The sequence below is a fragment of the Mycteria americana genome, chromosome 11, assembly GCF_035582795.1.
Source record: "Mycteria americana isolate JAX WOST 10 ecotype Jacksonville Zoo and Gardens chromosome 11, USCA_MyAme_1.0, whole genome shotgun sequence".
NCBI classification, from domain to species: Eukaryota; Metazoa; Chordata; class Aves; order Ciconiiformes; family Ciconiidae; genus Mycteria; species Mycteria americana.
In genome coordinates, this window is record NC_134375.1 from 18,882,500 (window position 1) to 18,899,498 (window position 16,999).

At 43.7% G+C, this 16,999-nt stretch overlaps 1 protein-coding gene across 1 annotated transcript in view; it reads right to left on the reverse strand.

Moving 5' to 3' along the window:
- PTPRG (protein tyrosine phosphatase receptor type G) overlaps positions 1-16,999 on the reverse strand; it is a 412,947-nt gene that overhangs the window by 82,097 nt on the left and 313,851 nt on the right. Inside the window, exons 8-9 of the mRNA XM_075514168.1 lie at positions 15,382-15,574; positions 1,494-1,678 (exon numbers count right to left, since the gene is read on the reverse strand). Of these exons, the coding sequence (XP_075370283.1) occupies positions 1,494-1,678; positions 15,382-15,574 (378 nt within the window). The remainder of the gene's footprint in view (positions 1-1,493; positions 1,679-15,381; positions 15,575-16,999) is intronic.

Here is a 16,999-nt window from a genome sequence, read left to right on the forward strand (position 1 = left end):
CTTGCTGCCTCCCAGCTACTCTTTTGTGTTGCCTTAGTCCACGATCACATCAGTTCATGTCTTGCAGCAGACAGCAGCGGTAGCAGTGTGGGTCACTTGAAATACCAGTGATCTCTGTAGCAAAACACTGTCTAGCTCTGTTTCAAGATGGGACAGCCCAGCTGCCTCTGCCAGAGCACTGAAAGCAAATTGCACTTTCCTTTGAAAAAGAGTTTCCTTCTTCTTTTGCCCCTAAAACAGACTAAGCTGTCATTGCTTTCTTAACCTCCAAGCTCTGCTGCACAGCACAGGGTCTCAGTGCAATTTATTTCCAAGCTATCACTCCATCACATCCCCTGCACTTTTAATTATTTCTTTTACATAAAACAGAATGCTGTCACTGTGCCCACCTCATTTTTGCTGATTAAGGCTCTCCTCCTTATACCTGATTAAAAAAAATCTCCCTTAAAAGTGTCAAGTTATGACAAGAGAGAGGTTACAATACATCATAACCTTGGGTGCCTTTCAATAGATTCCTTTCTGATTTTGTGAGGCACATCGTTCCCTAATATGACCCAGATAACAATGTCTAGTGGGGAAATTGAAAATATAAATGGAAATGAAGTAAAAGAATCTTCATCTGAGGGAATAAGAGAAGTATTATTGTATAACTGATTGAATGGGCCCAGAGGACTGTGTATTTGAAAAAAAAGTATGGTAACAGTCATTAGGAATAACACTCTGTGCTGCTGCATTTTTCATGTGCATATACAATTACTGATTTCATTATTCTAGAGGCTTTCTTTGATTAACAATAAATGGAGGCCTTTCAAACCTGAATATGTCACTTTGATTTTATATGCAGAGACTGTTAAAGACCAGTACAATACTTGCTTCCACTTAGACAAGAATGACAAGCAGACCAAACCCTAAACGGAGGAGATAGATCGGTGTTTCCATCTGTGCTGGAACTGTCTTGCTCTTCCCTCTTTTTCTCCCAGTGCCAGACGTAGGCAGTGCTTTTACAGGGCCACTCCGCAATAATCTTCTAGCCCTGACCATGCAACTCCTACTGCTGGCAGCACTTATTGCCAGCAACTGCTCCAAAGAATGCAAGGGGCTATGCACAGTGAAAAGCCTGAGCCCAGGAGCAGATTTTGGGGGATCGGGCTTTCAATGTGAAAATCTGTGAGCTGAACACAAGCCAAAAGGTAGCCAGAGCCTAACTACTTCCCGAGCCAGCTGCTTCTCAGCAACAGTACATGAAAAAGTGTCTGCAGATTTAGTCCTTTATGCACTCACATACACTATAAATTCACACTCCAGTGTTTTGGGTAGTCTGTTAGGCAACGTTCAACTAATGCTGAACGTTTTCATAGCAATTCATTGCGAGTTAAACTCTAGCCTGTCCGTAAGGTAACAACTGCTTTCCTCCTCTACTTCCTTCTACTGAGAAAACAACAATATAAGGATAGCTTGATACATATGTCTGGGGTCGATGGTGTGGGTTTTACCAGGTCCTTGTCACTGTCCTTGGTGAAAGTCTTCTCCTTTTCGTCTTCATTTTTAGTCCAGCTATATGAGATCATGTAGTTCATGATTGGAGGGTGGTAGATGGTTTCTGGTTGGTTCCAGGTTACAAGTAACGCTGTCCTGTTCACAGGCTGCACTTTCATGTTGACCGGGGGAGTGCTGCAAGCTAAAAAACAGAAGGAAAAAATATGAAGCTCTCCTAAATAACCGAGAGAAAACAAACAGCAAGAACTGTGCCTCACTCTTAAGAGCCAGGTTTTTTCTTTAATGCCCTTGCCTACAGTAGTAGCTTAGACTGCAATCCACTGAGACCAATGGGATTTAATACCACCTGCGGCTGCTTTCTGCTCTCCAGAGTAAAGGGAGCGAGAGAATCCGTTCTCTGCAGGCAGGTTGCTTAGTTCTCGACTTCCTTTCAGTCCTGACATTTGCACATACACTTCAACTCGGTCACTTAAGAGCTCGGCACTGGAACATTAAGAAGTACAATCAACCTGAGCCCCAGCTTCCCTGGCCCACAGTCTCCTGCCTTGTGAAGGGGGTAAATACTCCAGTGCTCTGCAGGCCCTGGAAATAGTTGAAACCTCTGAAAATGTGACACTATTGGGTCAGTATTTTCCTCTTAGCCTAGTACATTTTTGCACATGAGCAGAAGTTACTTTATACTCCTCTTTCTATTTTCCTTCCTAGATTCTCAGCTGTTTGTCAGTACCACCAGCACAGGGAAGAGTGGCACTTGATGGCCCTTGGCCATCTCCTCCTCATAACAGGCAGGGGAACCTCCAGCCAGCCTCCGAAAGCCGTGCCTTCCTGACCCTGCCTGCAGTGGGGAGGCACGAGTTACTCCTCACTCAAGCTTAAGTCGGCAGGGACATCAGCATAGGAACAGCTTAACCAGGGGGCAAAACCATGGCTTCTGCTTACTGCAGACACCAAACCCCAAACTTCTCCAGGGAAGACCAAGCCCAGGCGCAAGCCAAGCCCGTACACTTGAGGAGGAGTGGGGTGTGCACAGCCCACTGGCAGCCACTGAAGACAACTCTTTTCAAGCCGTTGAAATGCAAAGGTCAGGGTACTAATGAAGAACACTAGATGGCACTCATATGCTACCGAAAAAGCACATCATGCGCTTCCCAACTATAAACAGTTTAGATTTTTTCCAAGCTTTAAAAATCATGTTTAAAATACACAATTCAGGACAGATTCTCACATTCTCTTTCCCAATATAAACTCTGAACCAAGAAAAATCACTTGCAGCAATACCTAAACATATGTGCTGTGGCAAAGGAACTGGTCTCTTCTGCCAGGGAAAGTCAAAGCGTCACCCAGTTCACCACGCTGACAATGTTTGCAGAATTATTTTTCCCCAAACAACTTTTCCATTTAAAGCCAACACATTCAGCTTGTTTGTGCTCTGCAGGTATGTGACTGCATGTATATTTGGCCATTATTTCACTTCTAAAGAGTCCTGGCAGCACCGAAGGGGAGAAATGTCTATTCCTATAGACTGGCAGAAATGTCTATTCCTGGACTTGCAGGTTGGTCATGTAGCTCTGCTGTTACATTACTGAAATAGCTACAGTTCCTAAATAAAAATGATTAAATGCTGTAAACACCAATATTACCAGTACAATAGAAAAATACCTGTCAAATGCATTTGTGCAGTTATAACTCACATTTTGTAGCTAGCCTGAACAAGAGAATGTATATATTGCAGAAATACGCTTAGGCAGGAAAGATCTTTGGTGTTTGCTCCTGCCATGAGTGGTGACAATCTTGGAGTTTTGCAGTAGATCCTTCTGCTTAACCCAGAAGCATGATCCAGCAAAACAAACAAACCCTGCAGTACCTCCAATGGCTGACAAAACGAATATGAGTTTCTATTTACGCTGAGTTGAAGGGACCCAACCAGCATGCTGCTGGCAATGCCACAAAGCCAGAAGCAACACCGTGGCCTGCTGCCTGCAGACCCCTTCCCTCCTGCTCCCTCCTGGTCTCTGCTGGGAGCCCGCAGAGCCAGGGTGCTGCAGAGCACGACACGAAGGTGGCCAGGACCTGGCCGAGAGGACACAGGTGAAAGTAGTTGCTGATCCTTGGTATGCCTTCTCCATGCTCACCTCTTTCCGCTGAGACATACCAATTCTGACACCACTGTTTATTGATAACTGCACCAATAAATCATAACTGCCCCCTTTGAAGCCCTTTGTCATCACAGAATTATGCTTCAAAATGCCAGGCCAGGCTTTATCACTCCACCTTTTCAAATCCTATCAGAGATAGGAGCCCAGGGGGAAGGACTACCCAGACCTAAAAGTCTTACCCAGTCCTCCTCCTCCAGGAGGACATGCAGACATTTATATATTTAAAGTAATCATGCATCAAATTGTTTTAGAAATAATTCAACCAGGTAACCTTCACGAGCGACAGAGAGCGCTACCTTAATTGCAATACCCCTCTGAACCATGGCTAGCCAGCTGTTTTTCAGACAAGGAACCCAAGCCACCCTAGGGAGAGGGGACTGTCACATCCTCTATTCCATGCCACTCTTTGCAGCCAGCTTTGATGCCATTCGGAATAGCTCATGCCAATCGGAGGAAAGAAGTGGGTATTTCCCAAGGGAAATAGGAGACTCAAGGCTCGAAGTTACGAGACCCTCGCTGACCCTGCACCCTGATTGCAAGAAGGTCATGAGCACTTTTAAGCAGCTGAGAGACTCCAATGACTACACTGAGACAAGTTTTGACGAGGACAAACCTCATTCACAGCCAGCTAAAAGGGGACTGAATTTACAATACTGCTATTTCACAGTAAATATTACAAAATTTTCATGACTTAGTATGACTTTGTTCCAATTACTCCAAGGCACATAGCAGTACCTGATGTAATTAAGTAATAACCAACCTTTTCTGTTCAGCCACTTTTTTTTTTTTTAACAGCTTATGAATGGGCAGAAAAGAAATTTTTTTTATAAAATGAAACATATGGTTTTATTAATTTAACCAAACCTGCTCAGGACACAATGGAATAAAAAACCATTTGATCCAATAATTCAATTTGATGATTTAATTAAAGTGATACATAATAACGTAGCAAATGTCTGAAAGGCAAGAAAAAAAGTGTAATGATTTGACCATCTATAAAACAACTGGCATTTTCCAGAGATCTAATTTTCCTTTCAATACTCTGTGTGCCTTGGATTTTTGAAAGAAGATTAAAAGAATTGCAGGCTCCTCTCTTTTTTTTTTTTTTTTAGATGCTAAAGAACCTCTACTGATTTTGCAAAATGTGCAGCTGAAGGACAAATAGAAATGCAGAAAGAGGGTTGGGATAGGGAGGGATAAGTTTGCATCTTCCTCTGAATTGAATCAGGACACACTGAAAAGAAACACAAGCTTTTCTTTTTCATTTTCTTTTTTATACCAGGCTAAATAAGGAAAAAAAGCCTGTGAATTCATGACTGCTTGAGAAAAAAGAAAACCGAAACCAACAACCAGCATCATTTCACATTGAAATAGAATCTCAGCTATTTTTAGAAAAAATGTTACTAATGATCTCTTTTAAATTCAGATCCTAAGGATAATAAAAATATTGAGGGGGCTTTCAGGACGTCTTTCTGTGGTGTAGTGCAATACTGAACAGATACCTGAACTGGCCCTGCACACGTCTAGCAGGACACCAAAGCCACTATGTCCTGGCCAGCAGACCGCCCACGCCAGGACTTCTGGAGGCAGAAAAGCCTCACCAGGGCCACAGGGCTACATCTTGAAGGCACTCAACAGGCAAGCGCATTGACAGTGCCATGGACACACCTCGCGGCAGGCAGCGATGCCCCGAGCATGGCATGCCTCGGACCTTTCGGAGTGAAAGAACCCCCTCACCCTCCTGTCAGGGGTGACCTGAACCGGGAACCTGGCAAACAAGCTGGCTCCTGCCTTATGGAAAAGTCCTGCAGAAGAAGGATGGTTGCGTGCGTGCATCTGGAGGAAGCCCTCTGACCTGACACAGGGCAGCCTCAGCCGGCGTTTCCAGCTGTTGGCCATGTGCGGGGCTGTCTGGGAGCTTGACACAGTCTTTTCTCTGCGGATCAGCTCGCCGGGGAAGGCAGCAGGCAAGCCAGCATCTTGGCTAGCCTTGTCTTCCAAGGCTCACTCAAGCCTGGAGAAAACCTGTTTGCCACTTGCAGACAAATGTAGCATGCTAATACAGTCCTAAGTGCTGGCCAGGCCAGCCATACAGCAGAGAATTATTTTATTCATGTTAAAAACATTCCAATGGGCTGGAACAAACAAAATTAATTTAACAACTCTGCATTCATCTCTCCCATAATTTGATTTGTATGTTGTATTTGGCTACGTAACCTCCACGAGGCTTTCCTAACTGAAGCCTGATAAAGCTTAATCCAAAAGCTCCTGGCAGCTCTATTTCAGAGATCTGAAAGACAAAAAAGGGGCTTATTGTTTTGCAAAAATTAACCACTGGTATTAAGGTACACCCATGAATGCAAAAAGGCCATGTAAGAGAATATTACAGCTTTTTTTTAAGAGCAGCCTACATTTATCTTTCAAAGACAGAAATGCAAAACCAGCCACACTTTCTGGGTTTCATCATACTTTTTGCATATGCTACCCGCGGTTATAAAAAAGAGCTATTTAGGGAAAGTTAGAGCATAAGAACCATATATTTGGTTATTTCTTGTATACCTTCTCCCTGTAAAACAGGTGCCTCATATGATGAATCCAGTGGCACTGAGCTCAGAGGGATTCATAAAATTCTCTAAAAACTGTCCTAAGTTAGCTCTTCCATGCATAAAAATGTCACTACTTTAAAGGCAGTTATTTCTAGATGTGCTATGCCCTCTTTTGGAAAATCCCACTCTCTCCCTCCCGCTGCATGTCTCAGCAATGCAAAACTGCCGTTCCCCTCCTCGGTACTGTGGGGTACACGTTGTGTGCTGAAACCCTGACAATTTTCAGCACAGGAAAGCAATGGGCCAGTGAATTCCTGAATCGCTCATGGTGAGATGGGCAGGGATCTTCTAAGGCAATTCACACGTGGAGGGAGGAAACATCGGCATCAGGATGTGCCCACAGACCATTACTGGATCAGGACTGCTCAGAAGTAGCTAGAAGACAGGAACGAGGGTCTTGTCTTGCTCTGGGCAGCCACTCCTGGCCGTAAGGTGAGAGGGGCTTTGCTTCTCCTCTCCTTTTTCCCCCTGCTCTGGGTGTGCATGGGATGGGTGGCAGGGACAGTGTTCCTCCCTTACAAAGGAGGAGCACAGAGGACGGGAGATGGGGCATTTCTTCCCACATGCTCAGCAGGAGAGAAACTGAGAGGTCAATATGGGGGTTTCATGCCTTTCTTCCCTGTAAGGGCAAACAAGTTGGTGGCTAAGCCCTTGGGGGAGAGAGGGTGTTTCTTTCCCTTCTGCCCCAACACTGGGAAGGAGTTGGAAGGACCAGTCCTTCAGGACAGACGGACCACTTGCTGCCATTGCTGTAACAATGCTCGGTTCAGCCACGTTTCCCATCTTGATTTCAGAGAAGCCTAAAAACTGTCATCGATGCCTGCACTATCGGCAAAACACTGCACTGAGGTCCCGCAGCGCTGCAGCCCCCAGGAACCCGACTGCAGACAAGACAAAAGCCATGCCACCAACAGAGAATGGAAGAAAAATACTTTCAAATATATATCTCTCTCTATATCTCTATATCTCTATATCTATATATATATACACACACATACACATACATATTCCTTCTCATTATTAGACCCTCAAAACTTTAAATAAGCCCTGAAATGCAGAAATACGGGTTATACTGCAATAAGAAAACTCATACTTGCTTTCAGTGCCATGCCATGAGCGTCCTGATAAGGGAAGTGATACAGTGCCAGATTCAGCTACCTTGCATTGGCGTGACTCAGTGGAGATGCCTGGGAAGAGAGTCCGATCCATAACAAACAGCAGCATTCTTTGGGCTGTCGGATTCAATCTCGGAGTTCAGCAAGGGCTGTGCTCCCAAAGGATAACAAATAGACTACGAGGATCATACGCAGAGACAACACAGGCTTTAATACATAGAAAAGTGCTAAGAGGCATACTTAACAACATTTCCCCCCCTCTCTTTTTACTAAACGTTTGCAATTTTTTTGCTTTGCTTTAGTGCACGTTGTTAACTTCTCGGAGTGCTTATAAATGACATTATTAATATATAAGGATAATTGCTTTAAAGAGAAGCACGGATTTTTCCTTTACCTTTGCCTGCACTTTGCCAGCAGGCATTTGCAGGCTCCAGAGCATGCCGTACACACAAATATTTGTGTTGATCTACTTCAATCCACAGGCAGAATGTAGCTAGGAGACAGACTATTTATCTTCCCTGCTCTTACCTTTCACTATGCTTCAAACAGACAGGGTTGTTTCTTAAGGTGCGAGGGGCATCGACAGACCCCACACTTGTTTTATGAGCCCTGTGAAAGAACCTCACGAGCAAAGCGGCACGCGGGGCACTTCCGAGGGAGGGGGTCTGGGCAGGCTGGGTTTCGCCCCTCTGCTGCCCGCCCGTTTCCCGAGGTGAACGCACAACCAGCATTTGGATTCATTCCTGTATGGCTTGCTTTGTAGCGCTTGAGTTTCCATGGCATCACTGCAACAGACCCTGTTTTACTGAAAGGCATGGACTGTGTGTTTTACTACGTTGTGTTTGAGCCCAAATATTTCATATATTTCACAAATACCATTTCTACAGCTGTGGCCTGAATTCTCTGGGCGCAGACCAGCCTTGCACCATCAAATGCCATGCTGGGCTAAACTGATGTCCGACAAGGATCTGCCCCACAAGTCTTGTGTTTATATTGCACGCATGCACACACAGAGGGTGGTTTGTGTTTAAAACGTGCACCTGTGTCTATTTATACAGCGCGTCTGAGGCAGCACGTGTGACCGCATTCAGTGGCACGTGCTGTGTCAACAGGGGGAGGAAGGAGGATTTCCTGCCAGAAGGACATGGATTTGCCACGTTAGCCAAGCCGCCCTTTCCAATGTCCTGGCGAGGGTTGCTTGGACAGGGGAGCATAGGAAGAACAAGCCAACAGGGCAGGTAGAGCATCCCGATACGTGCCTGAGGGACACCCAAAATCTGACCGGGAAAGCAGCTTCCCATTCATAGCTTCTGGAGGCTTTTTCCAACACAAGGGATGAGCTGCAGGCACTCCTAGTCCAAAGTACTGTCAAGACTGAAATTCAAATCAGTACTTCTGTGGGCCAAACAGCTGGATTGGCGGGTAGGCAGTGCAGAAAGGAATTCCCTGCAAGTGTAAATGGAATAAATCATCAAGTTCTCTTACAAGTACTAAGCTCTTCCAGCTTTAGTGGCAGCTGTGAACCCAAACCGTACTTCAAGTTTCACACTGAATTCCTCTTGCTCTTTTGGTTTGGGCCCTTTATAATCTCTAAATAAGTGCAAGCAGTTACTTAATTGTTTATTAATACATCTACGGGTAAGCTGCCCACTACATTCGGGCACACACACATGCGCTGCTCATATTACAACCACACAGAAGTTACTACAGGTGAAAACAGCAGCCTGCAGAACAGAGCCACTGCGAGGGGAAGCATGAGACCTATGTCGGGTATATGTACCACTTCTTTCTGTACCTGATTCCCCCTCAAAATGGGTCAGGTTTTTTCCTGAAACGCTTTGCCTTCCACCTGACTGATCTGAAACTCTTTGGAAGGCAGCAGCCTGTCCTTTCCTGCTCTTGCATGACATGCTCCAAGACAACTGCATATACGAGGATCCAGCATTGCAGAGCAAGACACGGATGAGGTGGAAGAGATGAGATATGCACAAAGAGCACGCTAATTTCTGCCTAAAATGTGATTACAGCAGGTACTTGGGGTGCACATCGAAAGAGACTCTTGCAGCAATAGGTGAGTACATTTACTTGGAGCACCGAGGCATAGTGGCAGCCGGGCAGGTCCATAGTGCAAAGATGATGCAGGGCAAGCAATTAGCAGCACGGTGTTACCACCCTCAAGTGCAACCTTTTGCACCGAGCCAGTCTGCTGCGCCAGCAGAAATCCTCATAATGACACATAGATTCATCGGCACCAGTGCACAGTAGTAGGGCGCTGACCTGATTAAAGGGGAATGGAATAGGAAAAGGATAATCTTCATAACAAAATGAAATAAAAAAGGAGAGTAGGAAAAGTCCAGTTATCCAAGGAAGCTGGGAAAGTTGTTAATCTATGAAGAAATCAACCTGTAAAACATGTGCTTCCAAAGGATAAGAACAATCAACTGTAATGGTAAACACACCGTAAATTAACTAAAAAAGGTTCTTGCTTATTTTCGTTTTCCCTAAGATATTTAAAGAAAATAAATAGCTATAATTTTGCTTTAGCAATTGCGAGTTAAGATGTCAATAATATATAATTTTAAATTTACATTTACAATGTTGTTTTGGATAGATTATGCTTATTGCTATACAGTATTTTGTGGTCATTTAGGTTTGACTAAAATACATAAACAACATTCTGTGAGAGCAGAACTTTTCTGCCTAACACCCTTTTTGGCCTCTCAGAGAGAACCCAAGGGCATGAAGAGACTGCAAAGTTGTTTTGAGAGAGTTCAAATAAAACATGGGCATTTAGAAAGCAAAAACAAATTACTGGGAGTAATAACGGAGGCTATAAATGAGATAAATAACTTGTTCTCATTCAGAAACACTGCTGCCAATGCTCTAAACTATCTGCCTCAAAATGATGTCACTGCACTGAATCTCCAGAGGAACTCAGACTTTGGGTGATGCTGCAGTGGAGATGTACTCCATCGCAAGGATGCCACACCGTACAGAAAAGGCAATACCTTCGTAGGAGGCCTTAGTTTAATTTCTGGTGCCAAGAGCTGTGAAATAGTGAATACGAACTAAACTGCTTTGCTTGAGCAGTGCTGTACCTTTGATTGCAGGTCGATAGCTGGAGCCATGCCTCCAGTGCGAAGCATGCAAGAGGGAAACCCCAAATACCTTCTATCAACATTTTAGTGGCATTAAGTTACAAGGACTTCCAAACTGCATATCACTACCGCTTAACAAAGAACAGTAAGGAAAATGATCGCCTGTACACTACTAGAGAAATGTCCCAGCCGTTAATTTAGAGTCCAAAGCTAAGTAAGTTTTACTAGAGTGAATTTATGACTGCTCATTATTTAACTTAGTCTAGGATCATAATTAAAGATGGTACTCTAAGGCGAATTCCCACTGATGGGAAACAGCATCATCTGAGACTCCAGCAAAGAGTAATCAGACACCTTTGGGGAAGTAATCAGGCATCTGTGAAAGAAAACTCTGATATCAAGAGCCCCTCACATGGGATGCTTGTTTAAGTGTTGTGAGGCTTGTAGCACGTTTAATGAAACAGAAAGGTTAAAGGTTTGTTGTTTTTTTTCCCCAGCATTAAAAAACATAAAGAGAAAGAAACAACATTTGATGGTCCTAATCAGCAGCAAAATTAAATGGGCAAATATTGTTGCACATGGGGTACAACATAAAACAAGGAAATGAAACACCTTTTTCTCCTGAGCTTCAGTGCCTACACCTTTACTGAAGCAGGTAACGTTTTGTAAATACATCTCTGCTTGATGGGACAACATGTGAAAGTAGTAAGGACTTAGGTCCTTGGACTGGATGGACTTTGATGTAAGAATTCTGTCTGTTTATCCCTGAAGAGCAGTGTACGCTATTAAACTGATAAATAATTAGGAATCTCTCTAGCATAGCTGCTTGAAAGCAGCCCACAAAAAAGCAGGAGCACAGTATGTGATGTGACAGAGCAACACAGTCCTGAGCCACAGAGGACAGGCCAGAGAAGAAAGGAAGCAATTTTAACAGAGATGGTCCTGTGCAAAAAATCAAACACTGCCACTGTCACTCATACTTGCAGTATCTGATGAATATTCCCGGTTTAATATGTCTGTACAGAGAACCTCTAACTTTGCAAAACTTTATATAAATCAGTACTGTAACACTGCTGAGCCCTCTTGTTAAATTTTACAGGCCTGATGATCTGCATGGTTTAACAGCATGATCCACTGTATATCTTGAATCTCTGAAAGTTTCATCTTCTTACAAAATATTGTTGTATGATGGTTTATTATCAATCCACCAGTTGCTACAATTACATAGCTGAACAGTATTTATCCTGAACGGTATAATTCAGAAATAGGATATTTAAAGATGATCTGTATGGTTTCTTGAAACAGCTCCAGGGTCAACTTAAGAATTAAGCTCAGCTCACGGGCTCTGATTCAGCAAAGGTCTTATGTGTATGCTTTTATTCCAGGCATACGAGCAGTCCTCAAGAGAACTGTTTTAAATCAGCTTTTGCCAAAAGGAGGAAGGAATGAGATAATGGAACCAAAGACAACGCTTCTTGCTAAATACTAACACAGAAGGAAAACTGGAGTTTTCACTCCCAAGTGAAAAATTAGCCCTCTACGTTGTTTCAAATTAGCTAAAATATTTTCACCCTCTTGTATTCTGATGATTGAAAACACCGCCCCTCCCTTCATTGCCTCTTTAAAATTAAAAAAAGAGGAGGGAGAGGAGAGTAACTGCAAAACAAAAGGCTGGTAACAATCATATTGGCTAACAAACTGGATCCAAATGCACTGACAGTTTTGGTTGACCTAAAATAGCCTTTCCCAGAAGACATTTTATTTACCAAATGCCACCACTTACAAGGTTTTGCTAAGGAAATACTCAGAGGACAGGCATAAAGTGAGAAATAGTTTTCCTCCAGTGTATCTGCAGGTTATGCTACTGGTCACAGTTCTGTGACCCGAGATAGCTTTGATAGCTGGGAGAAAAGACATTCCTGTTTGGTGCCAAACTGTTGAGGATAGCACGTTTGTCAATGGACAACTGCAGAGCTGCATCGCTTTGTGCTGGTCTGAAATTCCCTATTCACCGGGGAATTCTGAAAATTATTCTGAACATTATGCAAATTGTTCTGGGCACATTTCCCTCCAAAATAAGAAAGGCTTACATAACGAACGCTACACTGTTTTCTAGATTAGCAATACTGCCCACAGACTTAATAGAGTGTGACAGAAGAAACAAATTGCAAAAATTCACACCGACAAACAAATCCAAACTTCCCCTCCAGAGCTGAAGACCATCACAAACCGTATCACCTTGCAGCGAGTAAAAGACACGTTTTTGTGACCTTGCCTTTTTCTACAACACACAAATCTAAGCACGGGGAGGGTAGACAGGAGCCAACGTGTGACAGCCATTGGTCACATTGCTTAGTGCAACGTGGAAAGCATCCAGATGCAACCATGAGGTGTGCAGAAGAACCCGCATAAAATAAATTTGTTATGCTCACACTACACCTTTATATTTGTATGCTAGACTGTCTGGCTGAGAAGCGCTCCGTGCACTCGGCTTCTCAGTACTTTTGCATGAATGACACTATATAAAGAGGTACTGTATTTACTAGCTGAATAAACAATAGGTTTTGCTTTCACTCAAGTATTACGACTTCAACTCATTTTATTTATATGTCAGTAGTTCAGAATGTGCAGTGGACCAGGCACATCATCACTGTTCACCTTTGTCAAAGAGGGGGCCAGAAACATCCACATGTTATATCTCTGGAACAGCTATAACTCATCCCTGTAACCTTTGGAGGATACACTACAATCCATTTTGTGTTAGCAACACTGCAGCAACCTATTTATTTTTAAGTTCATGAAAAAAATGCACCTATTTTCAGTGTCCCCTGGTGTGCACAAACGCAAAAAGTGACAAGTTGACAGAGCCGGTACAAAAAGACTGGCTGCCCAGCCATTAGCCTCCTATAGCAAAAGCTCAAGGGAAAAGAAAGCACCGACTCTCGCATCATCCCTGCCATTAGATGGCACGCTGAATGTTGTCAGATCATGGGAAATGGGGAATGCATGCCCCCCACCTGAGAGTCTCTCTTGAGCATGTCGTAAGCTCAAATTCCCAGGCAGGCACGAGTACAGAGCATTACGGCACCTGGACGTGATGGGAGAGGACCCAGAGAGAACCTGCTCAGGAAACCAGTCCCCAGGCATGTGAAGGTGTCAAGCGCCCAGGCACCAAGCTGTCTAAACATGGACTAATGTTTGTGCAGCGCCCTTGCTCCTGTAGACTGGCTCACATAACGTTAACTAAGCCATGTGTGCTTGGTTTAATCTGGGCCTTGGAGTTCTTAAAGATCAAAGTCAATGAGAATCTTTCCAGTTATTCAAGTGCTCCTTCAGTATCAACACTTCCAACTTCAAGATCAGCCCATTAACTACAGACCTTAGCGTTTGTAATGCTCTGTCAAAATTGTGGGTTTCAGCTATTTACTACGGGGGCGAAAATCACCTAAAGCATTTTTATAATCTTAAAAACCATCCAGTGAGGCAAGGAATATGCAGGCATGTGGCCAAAGCAGTAAAATCTTCTTCAATATTATACCACATGTACCAGAGGTACCTTGGCTGCACTCAAAATAAAAACTAGTCAGTTTTGTCACTTTTAACATAATGTAACCTATTAACTTTCATCACTGTTCTGGGTAAGTAATATGTACACAGGATATAACTGAAGAAATAAATATTGACACATGTTGCTGTTAAAACACCGATTGAAAACTGCAGGCCAGAGCATCAGAGCATAGCAGGGTTTCTCCATTCCCAAGATCTCCTTCTCACTTCTGATGTAAATTCTCTGTCCCAAGGCTGCCTTTAATGTACATGAGGTTTGTGTACGTGTATATTATATATATATAAATAAGCATGCTCACAGAATAATGAGCCCTGAGAAATACACTCTCCCAGCACTCTCTTGGGAGGGTGAGGTTGCTGAACGCAGCTGTTTTCATGATTCACGTCCTCTAAAAACTACGCTTTCTGTGCCTGGCCAGGTGAAAATGCCAGGTACGAAAGGGAAGCTTGTAAATCTGCTTAGCTGTTTCCTTCTGGCAAACTGCCCCCCCTCTTCTTTACCTCTACCCAGAACCGGTTAAGCACCAAGCACTTCTCGAGACTGAAGACTGGGAAGTACATGTCATTCCTCCTACCTATAAATAACACCATTCAATAAAATAAAGGCAAATAAAGGTAGTAAATGATATTTATTTCTAGTCTTATTTTATCCAGTACACATTTCTCTCAGAATTTTTGCTGTGCTCTTCTAGCCAGGGCTGTTTGTGCCAATGCAATGACTGCAACCTCCCCCCCCCCCCCCCCAGCTCATTATCCAGTGTCTGACAGAAGCGAGCGCCAGCTGCTCTACAAACAGGCACATGAAACACTTCAGCAAGACATTAGAAGATCACCTGCCTGTAAGGAAGAAGTTTTTTCCCCCTGTGACCATTACCGACAGATTGATACAAACGTGGAATTAAAAGGTCGGTGGTTCTTCAAAAGTCTTGTTACTGTAAAAATGAAACCCACAACCACATCTGGATACTCTATTCCCATTCAAACACCCAATGAGTCAGTGCTAACGGGGCCGAAATTTTACCTCTGACCTTGTCCCTTCATGTTTCCCTTTTGTCAGGCATCTCTAAGGCCCTACAGCCAGTCGGCAGAAACAGGGACATCGCCAGTTTGAGACTCACATATTCTGGGGCTTTATTGCCATGGCACCTTGCGAGAGCAAGCTTCACACGTAATTGCAGGCACACAGAGGATTAGTTAATCTATTGACACATACCAACAAGGAATGCCTGAGTACACCATGTTATTTCTTTGGTAGCTCACAGCTATCCTCGACACCATTTGATGACAAAGTAGACAAAAATTCTCCTATTAGTCAAGCGCAAAATTCGTAAGTGCAATCTACCTTTGGAAGCTTCTGTGCCGAGTGGATTTTCCAAGATGTCTGTCATATCTTGGCTCCAAGCATCCTTCACAGCAGACTTGGACACCTTCCTGTTGTTCAGGTTTTGCTGTGGTCGGAAGTTATTCCTCAGGTACTCCACAGACTTGACATGGTCTTGCTGTTCGGTGGTGAATATGGAATAGAACGCCTCCAGCTGATCGCAGCCATCATGGCAGGGGAGAGAAAGGACGTTAATTAGAAAAACAATGTGGTGAAATCCGGGTGGCCGATAAGAAAATAAAATGGCAGGAAGTAAAATGTTGATGCCAAGACTGATAAACCACATGGGAAGTCAGGCTGCCCACTGAAATCACTGCCAACCCTCTTATCTCTGCACAGTGCTTATCCTGCCCAACAAGGGAGAAGGCCTTCTAGCAACCCGTGGACGCCTATCACGGGCAAGGAAACATTTGCCCTTAGATCCCTTGTCTGGAAGGATTTTGTGTGTGACACAGCCATGCCAAACCCTCCTCACTGCTGGCACGGTTTTGTTTCGCAGTATCGCGTCAAGAAGTGCTTCCGGGTCATTCCACCCCAAGAGCGTTCTCCAGGACAGGGTAACGCTACCTTATCTCCCAATACCTTACGAAGTTTAGCTGTCCAGCTAAGCTTCACAGACAGCTCTTGCAGCACTTCCGCAGGAAGGTCACTGCAGTTGTGACACCTTTACGGGATGGACACCCAAACCCATGAGCTGGCTTGCTCAGGAGCAGGTCAGTGGCAGAGTGGTGCAACCTCAGGACTACCAGCTTCAAGCGCCCTGACCTCCCTACCAACCACTGTTCCCTCTGATACCTAACTATGGGGTAAGAAAAAAATAACACAGAATAAATGTATTTAGGCACAGTTAGCATATACTCCTCTGGGAATAAGTTTCCTCTGTTGGATTCAGATCTGAGCTATTTTTAATAAAATGTATTAACTTGTAAGAAAGAACTGTAATTGGAAAACTTTTCCGTTACTTAGTATCTTAGTATTTCTTAGAAAGAAATTTCTAGCAAACTAAGGTGAAAATATTTTCAGATGATGTTTTTCTCACAGCTATCAAGGTCAGTAAAGCATTTACTAATAGCTTGTTATCATTCAGGTCAAGAACTAGAATTAGTTATGTTGCTGCTGGAAAGACTGAGCAAGACAGAGCAGAGAAGGATTCAGTCCTGATATTGTTTACATCAACGTCAATTACATATATTGATAGTATGGATTTTGGGAGTGCAGAATCTGGCCCAAGACTTTAAAAAGGGACTTGAATTACACTCATAGCTTAATGGCAGGTCACTTTGAGAGCTACACCCTTTTCATTAAGTGCCTCTGCTCTAAAAGCTACAGAGAAGCATGTGAGAGTCCTCAAACTTGCAACTGGGAAAAATTACCATTGCAGCCTCAGTTGATAGTACTGATAAAAATAATCAAAGGAAGGTGTACCAGAGCAGTTAAGCATCCTCCACTGCACCAAGAGGCACTCACTACCATTACTTAGTTTCCTTTCAAACCAGTAATCTGAACCCCCTTTTGCTGTTGCTGTCCAGCTCACCCAGTCTGCTGGGCTTGACAAATCCCAGTTATTAGGCTTAAATCT